Below are 24,217 nucleotides of genomic sequence, written 5' to 3'. Positions count from 1 at the left end.
TCTTTATGTATTCTAGATGTTAATTCTTTGTCTTACTAATAACTGATTAGATTTTTTTCTACTCTGTGGATTGTCTTTTTACTCTGTTGGTGGTATCTTTTGCTGCACAAAAACTTTTAATTTAATGTGCTTACAGTTGTTGTTTCTTCGTAATATTTCCCATGTGATCGTGTTTTGTTCATAAAATCTTTGCCTCTACCTGTGCCTTCCAGAGTTTTACCTATTCTAACACTAGCCCTGGGGCACTCAAGCATCCCTTTTGGCAAATTACCTGACCTGCCGAGGATTTTGCAAATTGTTTTTTGTTTTGTTTTGTTTTTTGGTACTGAGGCTGAACTCATGACTGCACACTTGCCAGGCATGCTATTATGCCACTGAGCTAAATGCCTGGCCTGATTTTGCAAATTGAACAAGAAATATCTTCATTGTATAAAGATAATGGTTTGGGGGTTTATTTGTTACCATAGCATAGTCTGGACCATGAACAATTTAATCCATAACCACGTCTTCCAGAATAAGTGACTAAGGAGAGGTTAGTAAAAGCTACAGTTGTGGAATAGTAGGGTTGGTAATGACTGTTAAGATGAGTATGCTGTAGTAGCCCATTTACCCCTTGTTTTAAATATTGATCTGTAGAGCTGGGTGTGATGACACATCTTATAATCCCAGCACTCGGTAAATTGAGGCAAGAGGATCTCCGCAAGATGGAGGCTGGCACAAGCTCTGTAGTAAGTTCAGGGCCAGGTTGACTACATAGCTAGACTGTCTTAAAAAGAAAAACAAAAAACAAGAAGAAAAAAGAAAAAAGTCTGCAAAGTACTAATTTACAGTGTCTAAATAAAAAAGTTCAATAAAGTAGTCTCAATGTTTGGTGGAGTATAGGGAAACTTTTTTTCAAAAAGAGGGTATTTTGTGTCGTGTCTAACCCCGAAGGCCATGTCCATCCACAGAGTTAATAAAACTAAAATATCCAATGAGAGTCAGAGTGCGCTGATAGTGGTCCTAACTCTAGAGGGATCTCCTGAACGAAACATTATTACTAAGAGTCCAGTCAGTTATTGCCTGTCCTCTTTACAATGGGCACATGGCCTTCTGTTTCTCTAGTGAGTGGCTTGTAATCTCTCAGATGTCAGCTATATTATGGACCTTCATCCTTTCAACATATTTATGCCTTGGTGTGTTAGGTTAATTGTACATTTCTCATTTTAAAAAATCACAAAACAAACAAATTAGGGTCTTCAATTTGGTTTTCCTAGTGCAGATTTTTTGTTTTTATTTTTGTGGAGAAATCCTTATTAAGCTAGGCATTAATATTTGCTAGAACATTTTGCTATTAAAACTGTTTTGAAGCTAGTAGCCTTTCTTGGTAATCTAAAAGAGTAAATGTATTGCCTCTTTATTTTTTAAACATTCTTAAATAACACTTATGTTGTTGGAAAACGCATTTCAGCCTTCCCATCTATCTGCTGCGTTGGACGCAGGCAGACCCCTGAAACAGCTATAACCAAATTAAACAAAAGGAATTATTTTCTGAATATCAGAAAGTGTATAGAGAACAAAGAGACACCAGCTATGATAGAGGTTATAAAGTTATTCCTCAAATCGAATGATAGAATTTTCTCTAGGTTTATCCCATTTCTAAGTCTTTTTAAAGTTGTTTGTAAAGTAGATCATTTCAAAACTTTTTATTAAAGTTAATGTATCTGCTTAAAGAACGTTTCTCACAGGGAAGCAGTTCGTTTATTTCTCACTCCTTGCAAATTTGATCCCAGTAGTTATCCTATCAACCTTTCACTCAGGTTTTCCAGAATGATGAACTGTGTAAACTGTATGTGAACCATATAAAGTAAAATTTAAAGAATCATAAAAATATGATTGTGCTCTATGAAGCAAAAGTTATAACTCATAAATTATAAGTGGGTGGATTGAACCTTGTTGACATTTTAAGTTAGCTATAAGTTTCTCATTAAGAAACGTACACATACACATGCACACACACACACTGAAAATCCAGAACTCTTAAGTCTGGATCTTAAATCTAGTAATAAGTTAATTAATAAAACATTAATTAGGTTTTTGTGTGAAGTAAGAGCAATGAAAAGGCTGGTATATCTAGCTTCTTAAGGGACCGACTGACTGAGAGGTTTCTTGGTACAGGTAAGTGGACAGCAGCTCTCTTGAGAGTGGAGCAGATAAAGATGACTGGTGTAGCAGAATCTTGAGCAACACAAACCAATGCAACAGTCCCTCTAGGCACTCAGGAGGCAGAGGTGGGAGGATTGCTTGGGCCCAGGAGTTCAAGATCAGCCCAAAAACCTAGAAAGAACTTGTCTCAAAATAAAAAAAATCAAGTTGTAAACTTTTATTAGAGATAGGCAATGATGACCTTTCCCACGATACAGACAGAAATCTGCATATTATACTGACTGATATTTTGACTGAGAGGGACAGGATCTTGCTGTCTATGTAGTATAGGCTGGCCTTGAACTCAGTAGGTAGCCCAAGCTGACTTCAAACTCATGGTGATCTTTTTGCCTCAGCCTCCTGAGTGTTGGGATTAGATGGATGTTCCACTACACCTACTTGCATATGTCTTTTAAAAACAGTTATTTAAGGTCTTTATTAATAGATGCTTGAAGTTTGTTTACTAACTTCTTTTTCTTGGCACTGGGGATTGAACCTAGGACCTTTGCACTGAGCTATGTCCCCAGTCCTTTTTATTTTGAGTCAAGGTCCTGCTGAGTTGCCAGTTTTCCCAGAGTGGGCTCAAACTTATGGTCCTTTAGTTCAGCCTCCCAGAGTGCTGATATTGTAGGCATGTGCCACCATGCCTGGCTTTGTTGATGTTGTGTTTTTTTTAGTAAGATTCAAGTTGTCTGAGCCAGCTTGGCGACATGTGTCTGATGCCCCAGCCAATGAGGAGACAGAGGTGGGAAAATCATTTGAGCCCTGGTGTTCAAGACTAGCCTGAACAACCTAGACAGAGTTTGTTTCAAAAAATCAAATTGTAAGTATCTATTAAAATTGAAATATGAGGGGCTGGAGATTTAGCTCAGCGGCATAGGCACCTGCCTTGCAAGCAGGCAGTCGTGAGTTCGATCCCCGGTACCAATAAAAAAAAAAAAAAAAAAGTAAAAAAAATTTGAAATATGAAATTCTTAAAAACTCAGGTTGGCTCAATAAACCAATTTAAGATCTTTAAAAGTGTACCGAGAAAAATCAAGCTTCTAAAAATGAAAATACTTCACATTTGTTATTACCTAAATGAAAGGTCTTTAGGTAAAATGCTGAAAACCATTCACTGCATAGATGATACAGTGTTGGTTATCTGGTCAACAAGCATAAAGTTAGAATTTAAGGTCTTCAGCTCCAACTTTTTCATTTCTTGTTGGAGTTTTCTTACTCTTGTTTTCTTACTGGATGACCAGATGATGGAAGAGGTGGTTAAGCTGACGTCTGTTCTGCCTCCCCTGCTCAACTGATGGATTGATTGGGGTTTAGGGTTTTCTGAATATCTGTTTGGGTAACACTGAGATAGCCTCTGAGTTTGGTTCTCATCGTCTTGATTTTTCTTACCCTCTTCTTTGCTGTCTTTTCTAGACTGATTTTTGCAATGCTGTCCTCTCCCATACATTTTTTTTTTTAAGATTTTTTAAAAATTTTATTTTGAAAGTAGTAAAAATACAACAGAACAGGACAGAACAAAGCTAATCGAGACAATGCAGTGAAATTGGTGCAGAACATCACAGTAGGATATTGGGATGGTAGTTTCAGGTACTATGGTATATCTCATTATCTTCACAATAGTTGTCCAGTCAACTAGGTATACCAAAATCAAATAAAAAACAGAACATTATAAAACCAATTGTATTGAATAGAGCAAAAGAAACATAACAAAACAAAGCAGTGAAAACAATCTTTGCCTTCAAACAGAAGAAAGAAGAAATCCCCCATGTTTGCTATATTGCATATGGCCATCCTTCCAAGAGATGCTAAGACATCTATCCTCAGTAGCTCTCTCTCTCTCTCTCTCTCTTTCTCTGTGTGTGTGTGTGTGTATGTTTGATTCTCAGCCCAACGCCAGTAGCTTACAGGAGCCGCTGGTTCTCCTCCTGGCCCACCCCGGTAGCACTTACCAAGAAGGTGGAACAATAAGCTGCCTAAGTCCCACAATGGCCGGATCTTGGGAGCGCTGGTTGTTCTCCTGGTCCACAGGGGGGACACTTCTCATACATATCTTGTCTGACTGGTCTGCATTATTATTCTGCACTCTGCTTTTGAGAAACCCCTTCACTGCATTCTGTAGAAGAATATTATGATCTATGCCCATCCTGTCATTTGGAAACATTTCCTGTTGTAGGACTGGCATTGTTGGCCTGGCATTTGAGAAACTATCTGATCTTTCAGTCTTTCTGCTACTCTGTTTTGGTTACTTTTCTGGTAATTGTGTGAAGGAACCCTATGATGTAGACAGCACATTGATTATGGTTTGCTGCATGTTTACTGCCTTGCAGTGGAATTCTACAGGGCCCATCATGTTTCGTGCTTTTTATTTTTTTGCATGTTTTCCTCCTACAAATACATGAAATTCCACTATCTTTCAGGATTTATACTCTAAAGGTACATCCTGCAGTTATTCTTTATGGCAATGGAGTGTACAAATTTAGCTTTTTGTATGTGATTCCTACTTGAACTGTTTGCATTTGTGCCTCAAACCATTTACTGGTCCAGAATTTTTGTTGCCACCCTGCTAGCTCTGCTGTCCATGGTGCTGAGCATTGTGTTGTTCCATCTGAGCTTTTACAGGCTTGGGTGGTGACTGGTACTGGCTTTAGTTGTGGATGGTAACTACCTGCTGTGGACGCAGACCTCTGCTCTGCCCATCTCTACTCCCGCTGTTCATAGAACTCAGTGTCTAACTTTCAATTCCCTCAGATTTCACTATGGATAACTTGCTGTTGATCAGAAGCCTTACCAGTAATAAACTGTCAACACATGTTTTATATATCTATTGTATACATGAGAATTGGGAAAGAATTACTTTTAACAGCAGTGTGCGTGCAGATAACTTTGGAGCTCCGGAACCTCACAGAGAGGTATTTTAAGTGTATGCTCATGACACTTGAGCTCACTGCAACAACAAAACAGGTGGCTGCAAAACTACTACAGTGGTTAGCTGTGTGTTATAGTTAATTTTGTGCAGCTGTGATTTGTTTTTGTTTCTCTGGTCAGAGAATGTACTTAAGTTTCTGAAATTTTAACTTTCTACAGTAGATTTGTGTATATGTATATTTTATGGTAGTAAATAACAAAATAATCTTATCTATGTGTGTTTTAGATGTCCCTTATAGACAAGATTGGGTTTGTTCAGGGTGGTATGGTTGTAGTCAGGTATTCTTTACATGTATTAACTTTTTCTTAAATTTTTGTTATTTCTAGGTTATAGTCACATATTTTTAAAATTTGTCACAGATCCCCATTCCCTATAAAACAAAACAAAATGAAGAAAGAAAAGAAATTCTGTGTATACATACCTTTGTGCATTTCAAACCTGTGCTGTTCAAAGATCAGTTGTGTGTGAAAAGCAGGAACTCTGGGTATGAGGGAGTGTTGGTGCCAGAGGAGACTGATAAGGGGATAAAGCAGACCTCACATTTGAGTTTAAAAAGAACCATGTCTTCATTTGCTTTGTGTCCTTCGTATGCCTCAGTTGCTGACTAGATCCTTAAAAATTAAAATGAATGTGTGGAGGTAGAAGCACTAGCCCATTCCCGAGAGTAGTCATTTTATTCAGGCTTCTTTTTGGTTCTCAAAAGGATAAAAAGAAGCTATGGAGAGTTGAACTTCAAGAGGCTGCTTCTGTGACAGTCCAGAAAGGGAAGGGGGACAGAACCTTTTAAAAGATTCTTGTAAAGGTAGCACCAGAACCTGGATGCTAAATGTCTCTTGCCTTTTCCACGACCATTTTGTGGGGTGTTTCCACCTGACAGTTTCTTATCAGGAGCAGGCCAACAGTCTTTAATGAAGTCTCCACTGAGCAGATTGTTTGTTTCTGTCCCTCAGTATGGGTTGGAGATTGTAGACTTGTAGGTAAAGAGAGACTAGATGCTGTGAAATGTCAACCAGTGCCTTTTCTGCAAGTTGAATGTGTAATTGCACTGAGGTGCAGAATTCTTTGTAACCTGGTTCATATTGTTTGGATAGAGATCCATAGGTGGTGCTGAACTCAGTTTAAGGAGACAGATAACTAGATGAAGATACAAAAAGAAACAATAGCTTTAATACTTATCTCTTCCTAAAGTAGTCTTTCTATACCATCTATATTCTTATGAACTTGCCAAGACAAGAAGATCACAAGTTTGAGGCCAGCCTGGAAGACTTAGACCCCATCTCAGAATAGTGTACAAAGGGCTGGGGATGTGGCTTAGCACCGCAGTGCTTGCTTAGCATGGTTGAGGCCCTTGGGTTCAATTCCCAGAACCTCTCACCCCCTCCCCCGCAAAACCCCACAAGTTTCAGTACACAGTGTACCTTGAAACTATAACATCTACCTCATTTCTGTCAGACTAAAAGTCAAACTAGTGAAGAACATATAAGGTCCTTCATAATCTGGCCCCTACAGAACTTTCTTATTCCATTGTAAGTGCTATGTCTCAGTACTTGTTTTCCCCAGTACTGTACTTCAGAGACTTGGTCATGTTTTCTCCATGACTTTGAGGCCCTCTGACTGCCCCTTTTACCTTGGTGACTCATTTCTAGCAATTTGGCTCTCAGTTAGCTCTTTCACATATGCATATTTCCTAACACTGTTCTATTTCTTTGCTCCTTGATATATTGAGAATGAAGGGGCTCATGAAGTTTCCTAGCACCTATCACTTACCTTCATACTAAATTACATTTTCTGTTTCTTCTACATCCTCTTTCTTTTTCTCCTTTTCTGCTTGCTTTTGTGGCTTTTTCAGACCACACTTCTATAAAATGGGAGCATTTTTCATGATGTTTGCATCTGATCATAAAATAGCTTCTCAACCTGAGTCCATGAGATGTTTTTTGAAACCTATCAGGAAGACAGGAGGCTACTCATTGATTGAGTTGAAACTTTGTATTCAATCTAGAGCAGTGCAGAATATTAAAAGAGAGGAGGCAACTAGATAAACAAGACTTTAATGTGGGCACAGAGGGAGTCTGTGGTGGCTCTGCAGACAAAAGGCAGGTTCTGCCTTACATAGGCTCTGATGGGGGAAGGGCTTTGGGGACTGATGTAAGCTAATTTATTTTTGTGAGAGTGCAGGGGATTGGATAAATCTAGCCAGAGGAGCTGCTGGGGAGAAGGAGTTGTACATTATCATAGCACAGTTTTGAACTGTTGCCATGATGATTGTGCTGTTTCTCAGATCTGTCACTCACAATGTACTAGTACAGTCAAAAAGCTTTTGAAGACTGAGCTGTGGGAGTTTTAACTTCTGCCTAATTGCTTTCACTGGCAATCCTTTTTTTCCCCCCTCTAGCAATACTAAGATTTAACTTGAGTCCTCACGGGTCAGAGAAGTTCTCTATCAATAGACTACATCACCATCCTTTCTTTAAATTTTTTTGTTGAGACAGTTTGTTCCTAAATTGCCCATGCTGGCTTTGACATGCAGAGCGCCTGCCTCTGCACCCCAAGTAGTTGGAATTACAGATATGCGCCACCATGGCTGGTGGCAATACATTTTCAAAGGAATTAGTGAGAAGTATAAAAATTACTTTGAAAGACTTTTTTTTTGGTACTGGGATCAAACTCACAACGCTGTGCTTGCCAGGCAGGTGCTTAGGCCACTGAGCTGCATCCTCCACGAAAAACTTCTAACCTAATGAATAAGTTAAGAAGTATTTATCAGGAATATTAAAGAAAAAATTGAACTTGTCAGGAGTGACTTAAATTGAAGACGGAACAGAGGCTTGGAAAGAAACCTTGGGTGTTGGTATCCTGTTCATTTAAAAACTGACCACTCAGTGTGCAGTTCTAGTTTCAAATGTGGAGCACAGGCAGAAATCTTCATTGAAGAGAGTCTATCACAGAAATGTTTTCATAGACACAAATCTGTTTATATTCATTACTTCCTTGATGAGTAAATTCTTTAATTACCTGTTGTATGTTGGACACTAACTTAAAAATCCATGAATGAAGAAATAAGTAAACAAAATTCTTCAGTGCTTTGGTCAAAAGTAAAGGATGCAGGATCGTGGCAGACTTTTCTTTTTTAAGATGAAAAGTTATTGAATATATTTTATAAATTAAAGAGATTGGTTTAGTAAAATTTTATATTAAATAATGTCAAAGGATAATTTTGTAATGAGATTTCATATAGACTGCAGGGAACTGGGATTAGTTTCACATAGGTATATTTCTTTGGGATGGTGAAGAAATTTGGACATAGGATAGGTAGAAACAACTTACGGTTTGGTTGGGTGCTTGGAAGAGAAAGCCTAGAAAACCTTCTGTGTGTACATTGGAGTACATGGTAAAGTCTTGTTAAGAAGAGATTGAAGTAAAGGCTGGATGGGATCCCTGATGTTTTGGGATGGTTTTAGTGGGAAACCAAAGGGAACCAGTGAAGGATTTGCTGAGCAATTCTGGCTTGTGGAGGCTATTGGTGATACCAGTTCATGCAGTTATACAATCCCTTTCCAGTATCACTTAGCTTTCTCTGTATGACATTGCACTAGGAAAATGTTTAGATTGGTCTTGGGAATTATCAGAGCAAATAATTAAAGTGATGGGCCCTTGGGAATCTAGTCTGGATAGGAAAAGAAATGAGAAAGGAAGGGACCCGATAAACTAGTTGGAGGAGAAATCTGGGGACCTGAATTCTCAGTAATATTGAGATCAAATGGGTAGGAAGAGAGATCAAATGCTGAAAGTGTGGGAAGTGGTGTATGCTGGCATTAAAGACAGAATAGCGTGCATTGAAAGTGGTATTGAGGCCTGAGGATGCCGAAATTACCTCCTAGGCCTTAGGATAGATGTGATCAGGTGTGAAGATAAAAAGTTCTATTTTAAAAGTTAGTTAAGGAAGAATTTCCTTGGGATGACTAGGCTTCTGGAAGGACAAGGGGGGATGGGATAGTGTTCTGATAGTGTTCAAGGAAGAATAGGGGTTCCAGAGGACTTTATAGGAAGGTTTGTGCAGAATTAAATGTGGTTTATAAAATTGAGCTTAGTTTTCTCCTGTTGTTCTAAGTTTCTGTATTCAGATTCCTAGACAATATACGGAAATGAAAAACAGCTTTTTACTTTTGAGAGATTCTGAGATCTTGATGCATTCTCTCATTTGATAGACACATTTTGTGTTGTCTCTAGTAGTGAGCTTATAGTTGTAAGCATCCCCACCTATTGGCACATGTGGTGTAGTTCTTGTACCTACATATTCATATGAGTTAGGTCAGTGTGTCCTAAAGTAAGTACAGTGCATGGGATTGAACATATAACCACATTTATATTGTACTTCAATGAATGTAGTTCATGTGGTTCAGAGGTCCTTTGATTACCCAGGTTTAATTTAGCTGGTCCCCAAAAATTGTTTGCATGGCTTTAAACGATTTTTTTTTTTAACAAAGAAATGGTGTTTCGTGTGGATAATACTAAAACTGCATTCACAAGTTGTGTAACAAAATTATTGTAGAGCCACATCTACCTGTTGTTTATCAGCCATATTAAATGATAACACTGTTGACCAGTTACTAGGGATGCAGGATGATAGTGATGGAGAAATGGGAGGATATAGATCGTGGGGGAACAAAGTTCCAGTTATGTAGGATGAGTAAATCTAGAGTTCAACTGTGTAACATGAGGACTGTAGTTAATCATGTATTGTATACTGATGATTTGCCAGAATAGATTTGAGGTATACACACACACATGCACACACACATGAAAGGTAAATGTGAGATGATGGGTGTATTAATTTATTTGCCTATATTTAATCACTTCACCACGTGTATTTGCAGAAAAGTATATCAAAATGTATACCTTACCTACATAAAAATAATAGAAGAGCTATAATAAAAATGACTACCACATAATTAGAGCTTACAAGAAGTTAGAATTGTCAAAAGAAGTATTTAAAATGTGGTCTCATTTTTACCAATGTTAACAGTAAACCCTGCTCTGAACATGTCATCAGCCAGACATTCTAAGCATCTAGAATATGAAGATAAACACTGTAATGTTTTTGTTCAGTGTTTAAGTCACTAGCTGCTCAGTGCATTACAAAATTTACTAAACAGAGCAGTAAATGCTTCAAACTCTGTTTTTCAATTCAGTAGCAAAAGACAAAACCATCTATTAATGCAGAAATACATGTGCAGAGAAAGACTTGGCAGAGTGAGACAGAGAGAAGTGGTCACCATTGGGGATAGTGAAAGAGGGTCTGAAAGCCCGAGCTTGGCCTTTTTAGTTCATGTCCCATCCCTCCACACTGGACATAGTGGAAACTGCAAGCCAGAGGGAAATCTGGAGAACCAAGGCAGCTAGCTAGCTTGTACGAGTATCACTTAGAGAAAGAGCTGTGTAAGGTTAACTCATTTATGATCCTTGGAGCCTGGGGAGATCCAGGCTGACGGAAGACTGGGAAAATTGCTTGGGGCTTGGACAGTGGCCATCAAGAGAGAGCACAGTTTGCTGCAGGGCCCATGGCAGGGGTGTGAATTAGAGCTCTGAGACTGAGATACCAAAGAAAGGGACTCTGACCCTACTGCATGGTCTTTCAGGGCACTAGAGGATCCTGTATATGGTGCTCTATAGACAGCAGCATTGTTAGCCCACTGAGGATTAGTCACCCCAACCAACAGAGCAGGACAGTCTTTTGTATATGTGTATATGTATATGGCATATGTGTATTTTATTAAATACAGTTAGAATTGATCTTTATATGTATCAGTATAAACGTGTCTGTATTAATTTGTCTTTCTTTTTTGCATTTTTCTAATTCCCAGCCTCTTCTTCATCTTTACTATTCCTTTATCTTCTTGGGCTATTGAAAGAGGTGAAAGCTGTTTAAATAATTTTGGCATTATGTATTGGTATATGATTGGCTCCTTGGATGTTGGTATTACTGTTAATTATTCTCTCCCCTCAGTGTAGTGCTAGGAGCAGATGGTAGTACTCTAAAAAAGTCAAGTAGGTGTCAGAACAGAATCATTCCCAAGACAAGGGTACATCACAGAGAGGAATCCACTTACTGGAGTCATCTCTACAATAGTGGCAAAGCTTTCTATCCCATCAGATCCACAATCTTCTATACAAAAACACAGTTATTGTGGGAAAACAAGATGCCTCCAAAATTTATAACTCCCTCAAAACAGATGTCATAGACCATGAAGAATATGAACTTCCAAAGAAGTCAAAAAACAAGGGACGAAGTGATTGAAGAGATAAAGAAAAGAAAAACAAGCAGCTAAGTAAAACAATTACTAAAATGATCATTCCATTTTAAGATTAAGTATATTGTTGAATAAAGTATTCATTAAGACAATCATCAAGTTTAAAAGAAGAAACAGGCAGCTAAATTAGTTAAAGAAGACAATGCAAGATATCAAAGACCACTTCAATAAAGTATTAGAAGATATGAAATAAATCAAGCAGAACTCCTGGAAATGAAAAGCTCACTAAATGTTTTGGCAGTAGGCATGATCCGTTAAATGATAGAGTATCACAACTTGAGGACAAAGTTAATGTAGATCATTTACTCAAGTGATAATCAGAAACCAACAAGACAATCGGAAGATGATTCGAGAGCTCCTAGATGACTATAAAACAACTTCAGGTTTATTAAAATTGAGAAAAGATTACAGTTATAATTCAGTGGTATTAAAATTTAATCACTGAAATTATAGAAAAATTTGCAAATCTAGGTAATGAATTGGGTATCTAGGTAAATGAGACATTTATGACCCCGAATAGACACGACTAGAAAAGAATCACTCTGTAACACATAGTCAAAATCTCAGAAATTTGCAATAAAGACTAATAAAAACTGTTAGAGAAAAACATCAAATTTATAAACACAAACCAATCAAAATAACAGCAAATTTCTCAACACCAACCTTAAATATCAGGACAGGAACAAAGTATTATTAACCCTAAAAGAAAATAATTGTTAATCCAGATTACTATCCTGGATTAACTTGAAAAATTACCCTTCAAAATAAGTGGAGAGAAATAAAGGTCTTCCATGTCAAGGAAAAATTACTAGTAACAACATCGATTCATAACTACCAAATCAGTATTGCAGAAAATATACAAGAAAATCCTGAACAGAAACAATGAGGTCAGCATTACCCAAGAGCCCAAAGCAAAGAATAAATCTCATTCGGAGAGTAAACAAAAGGAAAGTACAAAGAAATCAGCACCGGAAAAATACCATGGTAAGAGTCAGTGATAACTATCAATATAAGTGGCCTTGATTCCCATATCAAAAGACAGAGGGCAGATGGAGTCAAAACACAAAACCCAGTTATATATGTTACCTGCAAGAGACATATATCATCTATATAGAAACCTAGGTATGGAAAACTTTATGTAACCAGAGCCTGAAAACAAACAGGAGCAGCTATTCTAATTTCTCACAAAGTTGACTTCATCAAAACTTAACAGAAAAGACAAGAATTGAAACATTTTAGTAAAGGGAACAATTTACTAGGAAGAGATAGTTGCTGTAATTTCATACAGTAAAAACTATCTGTTAAAAAAGGACAGATGAACTGGGCATGGTGATACATGACTCCAATCGTAGCATTTGGGAAGCTGAAGGAAGAATGCAGTGAGTTAAAGGCCAGTCTGAAGTACATTGTGAAACCCTGTCTCAAGAAACAAACAACATTAAGCAAAAAAGGGGAGAGATACATACATACAGTCACATAGGGGACTTTAGTGCCCTACCTTTACTAATAGATCAACAGCCGTACATGGTGGCACATGTCTGTAATCCCAGCACTTGGGAGGCTGAGGCAGGAGGATCAAATCCAATCTGAACTACATAATAATACCTTGTCTTCAAAAACTGTGGAATAAATGGATTTAGTATGAAACTAGAGTGTTTCACCCAATAGCAGCAGACTATTCTTCCAGTTGTCCATGGAACTGTCTCCAAAATACACCAGTGTTAGGCCATAAAGCATGTTTCAGTAAACATAAAAGAATTAATCTCTTGCATCCTATCAGATCACAATGGAATGAAACCAGAGGTCAATAGCAAAATAATAAAACAACAATCCCCACAGAAACTACAAAAACACATAGAAATGAATAATACACTTCTGAACAATCAAAGAATTACACAGGAAATAGGAGAAGAAATTTTAAGCATTCCTAGAATCGTGTAACACTGAAACTACAACATAACAGAATCTGTGGGACACAGTGCCATGAGAAGAAGGAAGTTCATGGCTGTGAGTGCTTATATTAGAAAAACAAAACAACCCCAAATAAATAACTTAATGATTTGTCTTAAGATCCTAGAGAAACTAAAGCAATGCAAATTCAGGACTGGAAGGAAAAAATTATGAAGATCACAGCAGAAACCTATGAAACGGAGACTAAAAAAAATACAAAGGGCTAATGAATCAGAGTTGATTCTTTAAAAAGATAAGTTCAATAAACACTTAGCCCAGAGTTAGCCAAAGATTCTCACTAATGTAATTAGAAATGAAAAAGACAGAATTATAACAGACACCACTGAGATCCAGAGGATTGTAAGAAACTATTTTGAAAATTTACTTTCCAGAAAATTAGAAAATCTGGAAAAAGAATAAATTCCTAGATACACATGACTTACCAAAACTGGGCCAAGGAGATATAACAACCCTGAACAGACCAGTTAACAATTGGTTTGATGCAGTGATAAAACCTCTACCAACCAAGAAAGGTCTAGGACTTGGATTCACCACTGAATTTTACCAAAACTTCACAAAATTAATATGAGTATTCTTCAGACTTTTTTGTGAAATTGAAAGGGAAGAAACACTGTCACTCATATTCTGTTAAGCCAGCAGTATTTTGATACCAAAACTAGATGAGAGTGCAGTAAAAAAAACTATAGGCCACCTTTTTTGACAAATTAGATGTAAAAATCCTCAAGAAGAAACTTACAAAATTCATTAAATAATTAAAAAGATGATACATCATGACCAAGTTAGCTTCACCCAAGGGATACAAGGATGGTTCAACATATGTAAATCAGTAAAAATAATATACAACATAAATAGGGTAATGGGTGCAGTCACCTCCAAAGAGATATAATCAGCTCAGTTGACAGAGAAAAAGCCCTTGAAAAAATGTAGTAACCATTCATGATTTAAAAAAAAAAAAAAAAAAAAAAACCTCTGATAAAATGGGGAAAGAAAGACCTTATCTGAAACCCATGAAAGTAATTTACAACAAACTCACAGCCAAAGTAATATGAAATTGGGGAAGACTGAAAGCATTCCCTCTAAAATCAAGAAAGAGACAAGGGTGTCCACTCATCACTCTTCAGTGTAGTGCTTGCAACTGTAGCCCAGTCAGCTATGCACACACACACACACGAAGTCAAATTATCGTTATTTGCAGATGACATGGTCCTTTACATAGAAGAAGACCTAAAAACTTTACCAGATGACTCTTAGAGCTAATTTACAAATGTAGCAATGTGGCAGGATGTAAAATCAACACCCCAAAATCATTTTTCTACACCAATAATGAACCCACTAGGAAAGAAATCAGGGAAACAGTCCCAACACAATGATTTAGAAAAGTTATGCAGATATTGGCATAACCAGAGGACCACTACAATGATGTTATAGTACTTTGAAGAAAGAGATTGAAGGTGTTAGAAAATGGAAAGACATCCTGTTTCTGGATAGACAGAATCAATATAATTTAAATGGCCATATTGCCAAAAGTTATATACAGATTTAATACAGTTACTTTCAAAACACTAACAACATTCTTCATAGAAATAGAAAAAAACTTTCAAGTTTCTGTGGAATAAGAAGAGACCTAAAATAGTCAAAGCAGTCCTGAGCAAAAATAACAAAGTTGGCAGTATTGAAATCCTAGATTTCGAGTTATACTACAAATCCACAGTAACAAAAACAGCATGATATTTGCACAGAAACAGACATGTAGACTAGTGGACTAGAACAGAGGAAACAGGAGAAACCCCAAGACCATTAGTCATCTAATCTTTGACAAGAGGGCCACAAAACAGGCTGGAGAAAAGATAACTTCTTCAACAGATGCTACTGGGAAGATTGGTTATTTGCATGCAGAAAAATGAAACTAGACCCTTGTCTCTCTCCTGTACTAAAATTGAATCAAATAGCAATAGAAACACTGAACCTGCTAGAAGTTAACACTGGGAAGCACTAGAATTCACAAGCACCAGCAAAGACTTCATGAACAGAACTCCAGTAGTATAAGAAATAATTCCAGAGAATAAAAAGTGGGAGTATATAAATGTATATGAAGGTCTTCATACAATCAAAACAATCAACACAGTGAAAAATACAGTTGTAACAGAATGGAAAACATTTTGCCAGCTAGTCTTATGACAGATGACTAATATTTAGAATATAGAACTCAAAAAAATTAAACTCCATAAACAAATGATCCAGTCCAAAAAGTGGGCAAATGACCTGAATAGACACTTTTCCAAAGAAATATAAATGGCTAATTAGTATTGTACTTGAAAAACTGTTTAGTATCTTTAGCCATAAGGAAATGTAAATCAGAACAGCTCAGATTCTTTCCCCAGTCAGAGTACCTATCATCAAGAACACAAAATACAGCAAATGCTGGTGGGTATGTGCAGATGAAGGAACTCTGTGTGTTGTTGGCGGTAATATAAAGTAGTGCATTTTTCACTATGAAAATAGAAATGAGATTCCTCAAAAAGCTACAAGTAGAAATTCTCCTTGACCCAGCTATACCTGTCCTGCATATAGTTCTGAAAGAGTTCAAATGACATCATACTGCAGTGATAATATGCATGACTACATTTATAGCAGTGCAGTTCACAACAGCTAAACTCCTATCTCCTCCACAGATGGATAATGAAAATGTACACATACAGAATGGAATTTTATTATTCATAATCCATAATTAAGAATGAATTCATGTCATAATCAACAAAATGGATGGATCATGAGTCTGCAAGAGAAATAAGACACAGAAGTTAAATACTGTATGGTTTTTCTGCATGAGAGACCGTAGACACAAAGTATAAATTAAAGAATAAAATAGAGATGTAGGAATCAAGAAGGCAGACCTTTTGGAGATGGGAGTGGAGAAAAGTATCAGAGGCAAGAGGATTGAAACTGATTAAGATATAATATACAAAAAAAAAATTAAATAAATAAAAGGGGCTGGGGATTTAGCTCAGCAGCATAAACGCCTGCCTTGCAAGCAGGCAGTCGTGAGTTCGATCCCCGGTACCGATAAAAAGGAAAAAGTAAAAAAAAAAAAAAAAAAAGATATACACATATATCAGTTCCCCAAAACAAATATAAATATTATCACAAACATATACTAATACAAAATAAGTATTAAAAAATAGGAGAAAACTCCCTCAGTTCAGTTGAACACAGTTTTTACCTCTAATTTTTCTTTAGCTCATTGGTCTGTTCCCAGGAGGAAAACTAAGATGGTGCAATTAAAATTTGAATCTATCTGAAGTATCTATACCTTTACTTTAAAGTGGTTTAGAAGATGTTAAGAGAATTATTTTCAGTTTTCACAGCTTTAAGAACCCTAGACTTGGAGTCAGATAATTTGGATCTAGTTAACAACAGCCATGTTGCTGATGTACAGTGAAAAGGGACAGGACATTTAACCTGCCTGTAACAAATGTTCTGGTCCAGGTGGGGTGGGTGTGGATTTAATTCACATACCACAAATGGTTAAGCTTCTGTAGGCAAATCAATGAATTACAGAGATGTGAAAGCAGGGCTTTTGTGTAGTCAGACAATGCTGTCTGCAGAGCAGGGCGATCTGAGGTAGCAGAGGAACTCTCTCAGGCAGCCCAAGGAGTATGGAGTCTTTGCAGTCTGTCAAACCAGAGAATTGGGGAGCTTTAAAGAACCCTTATGCCCGAGTGAGCAGCTTTTCTCAAGGTAGCACAGCCTTCCTTTACTTCCTTCTGGGTGTGTAATAAATACACACATTGACAAGAATGTGCCATGGGAAGAGATTTAATGTAGCATATATTAAATGCTAACTGAATATAAGTGGACATTTCCTTAACTACCTTTATTTTAATCCAAATACTGGATTCATCCTGCCTGACATTTCTTCTCAAAGGCCATCGGACTGCTCGGGGTGTCTTCCATGTTTGCAGCTGGAGCTACTCACTAGAATGCTAGCATACTTTTGTCTATCAGATGCAGAGTCTGTATTTATTGGTACTTATTTCTGAAACATTTTGACATTTGTGCTCATTATTAATTAAATAATTACAATCTGCATATGAAATGAGGGTCTCATCCTATTTTGTTCGTGTTGAATTGGGGTTCTCAAGCTGACTTTGAACTCCAGGGCTCATGGGTGCCTCCCAGCTCAGCGTTTTGAGCAGCTGAGCTTCCAGGCACGCACCAAAGCAGTTGGTGTAAAGTTTAGGCCTCAAAAAGATTTGGGAGAGATGAGCACTGAGCAGATGTGGAAATTGAATGAGATTTGGGCAAGACACCTGGAATTTAATGAAAAATATTTTCAAAATATTGAGGGTTTATGGACTTACTTTGCTTTGTATGTATCTTTAAATCTATGTTATAAATTAGAGTAGTAAACTGGCAAACTGGATGATACATTATAAATGCAATTATATATGTTTTAAATTATATTGTATGTATGTATGGTTCAGTCACCTACTTTCTGTTGCCTAACCATTTCTGGTCCTGATGGGACTATTGTTCCTAACCAGTTCTGGTCTTGAAGGTAAGAGAGCTTCCTTATATTTGATAGTTGAAGATAGGGTTATATACAGCCTTGGACAATGACATTTGCAATTTGAGCATGCTCTTCAGTACAACCTTCACTTTTTTTCCTCTTTCAAGGGAGAGCAGTGTTTTTTTATTCAGCTTTTATTGTAATAAACATCTGAGGTAAACAGCTTGTAATGAGAAAAAGTTTCTTTTGGCACCTGGTTTTGGAGGTTCCAGTCTACAGTTGGGTGGCCCTGTTACGCTGGGGCTTGTGGTAAGGCAGCACATCATAGCAGGATTGTGTGATGAAACAAATTTATACATCTCATGAGTGGGAAGTGAAAAAGGCAGAAGAAGGGACTGGGGTCTCCTAGTGCTCTGAGAGTGCATGATCCCAGTGACACAGAGCCCTCCCAGCAGGCCCCACCTCTTGATGCCTTCACCATTTCCAGATAGTACCACTTGGGTGATCAAGCCTGGTTCATGTGTCTTTGGGGGACATTGCAGATCCAAACTGTCAGTGATTCCTCACACTATAGAAAAGGGAAAAATTTAAACAAGTTATGGGTATGAAAACATTTTGGAAGTAAATATATAAGTATACCGTGGATGCTACAACATTATTATAATAAAGCATCTGTGACTTTATTATAACAATGTTTTAAGAAAATGTCCATTGCAGACCTAGGTTTCATGTACAAAATCAGATAATTCTTTTACTGTCTTATGTGGCATTTTGAAACACTATAGTTGGAAGAGTCTCTTAAACTCTGAACCAGTTGGGTTAAACTAATAAACTAAAATATAAGATGATGCGTTAACTTCAGTGATCTGGAAGATAGTGAAGATGTTAGAGAAGCAGTTTACCTCAGCCTCTGTGGAGTATCCAGAACTTAAAGAACCTTAGACTTGGAATCAGACTAGCTGTAGCTGTCTGATTCCAGGCTCTGGAATCAGAGCCACACTGTACAAATTACTCATGATTTTTGTAGTCACAAAAGTTATTTTTGTTTGTGCAAATGGTTAGGTTTAGGTGGGGGCAGTACTAAATGTCAGTGTTTACAGCTGGACTTCTCAGAAAAATAATGTAAACTTCATTATTTTATTGTAGTTTGATTACCAGCACACAGTTACAGTTGTGTGCTTGGCGTACTTGTCTCTGTAGCACTGATTCTAGTCCATGCATCCTTCTTACATTTCAGAGAGATTTATGAAGGGTTCTTGTACTACTACCAAAAGATTTGGCCTACTTAAAAGCTTTAGCTGTTTTAGTTTCTTGGTTTTCATGGACATTAACATTTCTAGGTTAACACTTTTCATCTTGGAAAATGAAACTTGTCACATGGTTGCTTTTAATTAGGTACATGTGAACTATCCTTAATTGTTAATTAGGTTTTGGATCCTGAACTTTTACTATACTTAATCTTAGCCAAAAGATCAAGAAGTGATGGATACTGTACTTTTAGCAAACACCCATCTCCACACAGAGACTGTGGGGTCAAGTGGATCTGAATTTTAATCCTGACTCTGTGATCTTTAAAAAGTTACTTCATTTTAGAATCTGTTTGTTTCCTTATCTCTATAATAGTATGATAATCCATACCTCAGGGGTTTGGGAAGTGTTGTTCAGTGGTGGAATATGTGTTTAGCATGCACAAAACCCAGGTTTTAACACCAGAACTGCCTCCCACCAATATGCATATATCAAAATTATGTATTTGTGTGTATGTGTACCTCATAAGGTCAGTGAAGATAAAATATATGTGACGTACATGGGCGTATGTCATGGAAAGTACTCACTAAATCCTCCCTTTTTCTCTGTGCTATGTTTGAAACTTCATTTTTGTGTCACAGATTTAAAAAAAAGAAAAGCTTGCAAACTATATACCTAGTCACTTGACTTGGTAGGCCTGGAAACCATTTGCAGTGAGTAGGCTGAAGGAAATGTAGCATTTGCTGGTGTGCATCTCTAGCATTTTTAAACGTCACCCAAACCTTAAGTATCAACCAATATTGTTAGATCTCTAGAATTTGAATTTGTGGCTTTGGATGCTGACTTTGAATGTGTGTTCAACAACTGGAAAGATAGAAGCAGGTAGAAAAAAATGATCAAGATTTATGTAGTTATCCTGGCCCACATAATTCTCTTTGAAATTAAGTGTAAGCAACAACAAACCATGGATCTTTTACAATACAGGAATGGAGATGGGGTGGGGAGGACATTTACGTTAACTAATTACATTAACTAGTTAATAATCTTGTCACATGCTTTTTTTCTTTATCTCTCCAGCCTCTGTTCCATCCTTAGCCCATCTTTGTCGTTTGGAAATTCGGTGCAGCCTCAAAGCAAACCACTTAAAATCTGACAGTTTTATCCGCCAATTGCCACTTCCTAGAAGCCTGCATAATTATTTGCTCTATGAAGAGGTTCTGAGGATGAATGAGGTTCCAGAACTGGCAGATGATGATGAAGAAATCAGTGAAGCTACTTAATGCAGTTCATTTCTCACTTTGAAAACCAAGACAGAAGAGCCACAGTGTACAAATGACTCGTGATTTTTGTAGTCACAAAAGTTATTTTTGTTTGTGCAAATGGTTAGGTTTGGTGGGGACAGTACTAAATGTCAGTGTTTACAGCTGGACTTCTCAGAAAAATAATGTAAACTTCATTATTTTATTGTAGTTTGATTACCAGCACACTTTATGTTTTTTGGTTTTTTTTTATTTACCTCACCATTGTCTGCTTTATTCTACTAATAAACTGTGATGTTTCTTCTAGTGCTACCCATGGCATATTTTCACCTAAAATTTATGTAGCGGTGCTAGCAACTACAAATGGGATATGTAATACTTTGTGGAAGAGTATACAACTGCATTATCGAATTTATTATTAATTATTTTGGGGGCTGAATGTCTCTTGTTTATTTATTTATTTGTTTTTTGGTACTGGGAACCAAACTCAACATCATGCTTGCCAGGCAGATGCTTATGCCACTGAGCTGAATCCCCAGCCCTAGAATTCATTTTCCTATCCTTTCATATTTCGTTTTTACTCTGAAGGCAGCCACTTTTACGAAGAATTGACATTTGTTACCTTTTCACATATAAACTCTGGGGACTTTTTTTTTTTTTTTTTTTAAAGAAAATCAATGATATTGCTGGTCTCACCTGTTACCAGTTCCTTTATAACCTTTGGCAACAATATATCTCATTTTTAATCTGCAAAGATTAAGAATGTACTTGAGTTTACAGGCATATTTAGTTGAAATTATAAGGTCAATTTTACAGTAAGCATTTTACCACTTTCAGAGTATTTGAAACGAGTGTAGGGGACATTCATGTGACATCATCTTTAAAAGGTTCATATTCCTAAGTTAGTATCAAGTATTAACACTTAAGCTCCATTCAGCCCCAGAGTCAAAGGGCGACTGTTTTCCTATTGTTGCAGAAAATAGGACCAAACTAGATGAAAGATAACTCAGCACCAAGGAACTTGGAAGGCAGACAGCTTTATTACCCCAGTGTGCTGGTGGGAATCTCAGTTCCAGATCATCAGCCCTTGGGGTTAATAAAACACTTACATATGTTGTTAATAGGAAATACAAAAGGCTAGCAGAAAATATTACGACTTATAGCAGGACTTTTTATAGTTGGTTACATGTTCTCTTGTCATATGTTGGTAGGCAGAGTTAGTTCAGGCAAGTTAATGGGGGGATTTTTATCCTACAGTAGGAGGGTCAGTTGCTGGGGTGAGCAGTAAGAATCAGTCATTGTCTTAGACTGAGCTGAGTTATTCTCTGGGTGATATGTCTTTGAAACTTTGGAGTGGGTTACTGTAACAGATAGATGTACTTTTGTCTAAGCCACCCTTACCTTTTTTTTGGAGTTATCCTTATCTTACATGTTGCAACTGGTGTTGGAATGCCAAGGCTAGCAGAGTTTTGCCACTCTAATTATGGGAACAGATTGTGTCTACCTTGAAATATCCTTGAGTATAGTAGCAGACTTGTAAGCTTTAAAATTCCTTTGCATTTAAAATTTACTTTACACTATGAAACAGTAATGGTCAATTCTATTAATATTATAGTTTATTTTTTCTTATTATCTTAGATAGGCTCTCAAACAATCTGTGAATTAGACCTGAAAATCCTGGGTTAATAAGCTGTGTTTTCATGGGTTTTTACGATTGCGCAGTGAGAATCTAGAATCAGAAAGGATAAACACAGGACACTGAGTTGCTTAGATGCTGTGGAGACTAGCTTTGAGAGGGAGACAGATAAGAGAGCCTTCCCGTCAGAGTAGACAGTTTGAGATGGCCCAGGGAGGCCCGTCTTGCATCCTGTGGCGAAGCATGTGGGAGTAGAGCTTCAGCTCTCACTGTGACACACAGTCACTGTTCGCAGTGTTGAAAGTGAGGTAAGGGAGAACCCAAGGGATAGCTGGGATCTTGCTTCTGTAGGTTAGTATAGTCTGGAATATGGTAGATGTGAAATTTAGGTGGAGAGTCAACTAACTAAATTAATACAGAAATTTAAAAATTATATGTGTTATATAGTATTTTTAAAATGTCATAACCTTTATTTTTCAAACCCTAAGTCTCTGATTTTTTAAATATAACACTTGAGGGTCAAATATGCATAAAAAGCTTAAGTCTCAAGGTGGTCTTTTATATATCGTTCATGTTCAGCTTTATAGTTAAAAACTCAGTTATACATTTTCATTGAACTCTTGTGTTTGAAGATCTGAGATTGAATACAGATGGTCTCTTTTTTTCATTACGACAAAAGTGATCCACATTCAACAGAAGTCAAACTTTGAATTTTGAGTGTTGATCTTTTTCTGAGCAAATGTTGTGCTGTAATCCCAGAGCTCTGGTAATCTGAGGCAGTATGAACCAGGCTGGACAATTTAGTGAATTAGGAAGATGCTGTTTAAAAGTTTAGAAACAGCTAGGCATGTATTTCAGTGTGTGAGGGCCCTGGCATCACCCCACTGCCATTAAAGCAGAACAAAAACAGGTGTCTCGACTAACATTTATGTACAGTTCCAACCAAGAGATTCCTTTCCCTGCCGCTCTGTGTGACTTGGGGTAGCTGTGGGGAAGTAAACCAAGAATAAATGCATTTGGATTCTCCTTATAACTCTTATTGGCTTGCCGACATCCCAGGCTTTAAGAATATTTATGGATTTTATGTAAATATGGCCCACAGTTGATCATTTACATAGTCTGATAGTTTTATAAAAACTTTTTTTTCAAAATAATGAAATTTAACATTCTTAAATATTTTTCTCTTTGAAGCTAAGTTGTTTTTAAATGTCTATTTATTATTATTGTTAAATGACAGATGACTATTGACACTACCTGGCAGTAAGTAAACTTTTTTATTCAGTAAAATCTTCTAATTTTTATGAGATGGAACTCATTGTTTAGTGTTTCTGTGACAGGTTAGTAGAAAATATAAAGCCTATGTTACCCCTTTATCTAGATGCCCCTCCAAAATCTGTAGTCATAGGTGGGCCTTTTTAGACATGGCTTGATCTAGAGTGTGATACTGGGATTAAGAGTGTGTGATAAGTAAATGGGTTCAGCATAACTCTGGGTGTGGATAATGGAAGCCCCATCCAGGTATCAGTGGCACCAATCAATAGGCTCATAGCGTGGATGGATATAAAGGGAGAGATGGAGGGCCGCGGCCGCTGCTTTGCTGCCTTCTGCCTGCTGTGCCATGGATTCCTCTGTGATGCCCCTCTGCCATGCCGTCCTGGCTTGGAGCCAGCTGACTGGATTGAAACCTGTACAAATTGTCAGCCAAATAAACTCTTCCTCCTTTAACTCTGTGTTGGGTATTTTATGTCAGCAATGAGAAAAGTAACTAAGTCTGTATCTGCAATAATACATCAGTTATCATACTGAGAGGAGGCCAGTGGAGGCGGCATATATACAGTACTTTGAGATAACTGTTTACACATTTATTTGTGCATCTTCACTTGTAGTGAATAAATCATATTTAAATTTTAGTAATCTACTAACCTGTCACTGTGTTAATATATCCTTAAAAATTTCTCATAACATTTTAGTGTTTCATTTACAAAGAAATAACATGATATTCAAAAAATGTTTTGGTGAGGATATAGTTCAGCAGCATTAAATGCCTGTCTGGCAAGGGCAAGGTGCTGAATTTGATCACCAATACAAAAAAAAAAAAGTGCTTTAAAATTCAGAAGAAAGTGAGGGAGCTAGGCATGGTGGCATATGCTATAATTCCAGCACTTGGGA

The 24,217-nt window shown here is 37.1% G+C and overlaps 1 protein-coding gene across 24 annotated transcripts in view; it reads left to right on the top strand.

Moving 5' to 3' along the window:
• Positions 1 to 23,773, top strand: part of Asb3 (ankyrin repeat and SOCS box containing 3) — a 126,463-nt gene extending 102,690 nt beyond the window's left edge. For all 24 annotated transcript variants that reach the window (XM_063229356.1, XM_063229343.1, XM_063229342.1 and 21 more), the window contains one exon: positions 20,231 to 23,773. In XM_063229356.1, the coding sequence (XP_063085426.1) occupies positions 20,231 to 20,433 (203 nt within the window). In that variant the 3' untranslated portion in view covers positions 20,434 to 23,773. The remainder of the gene's footprint in view (positions 1 to 20,230) is intronic.
• Positions 23,774 to 24,217: the final 444 nt, after the last annotated feature.

The sequence above is a fragment of the Cavia porcellus genome, unplaced genomic scaffold (assembly GCF_034190915.1).
Source record: "Cavia porcellus strain 051 isolate PalLab524CR breed Dunkin Hartley unplaced genomic scaffold, mCavPor4.1 scaffold_18, whole genome shotgun sequence".
NCBI lineage: Eukaryota > Metazoa > Chordata > Mammalia > Rodentia > Caviidae > Cavia > Cavia porcellus.
This window is presented reverse-complemented; position numbering and strand designations above follow the sequence as displayed.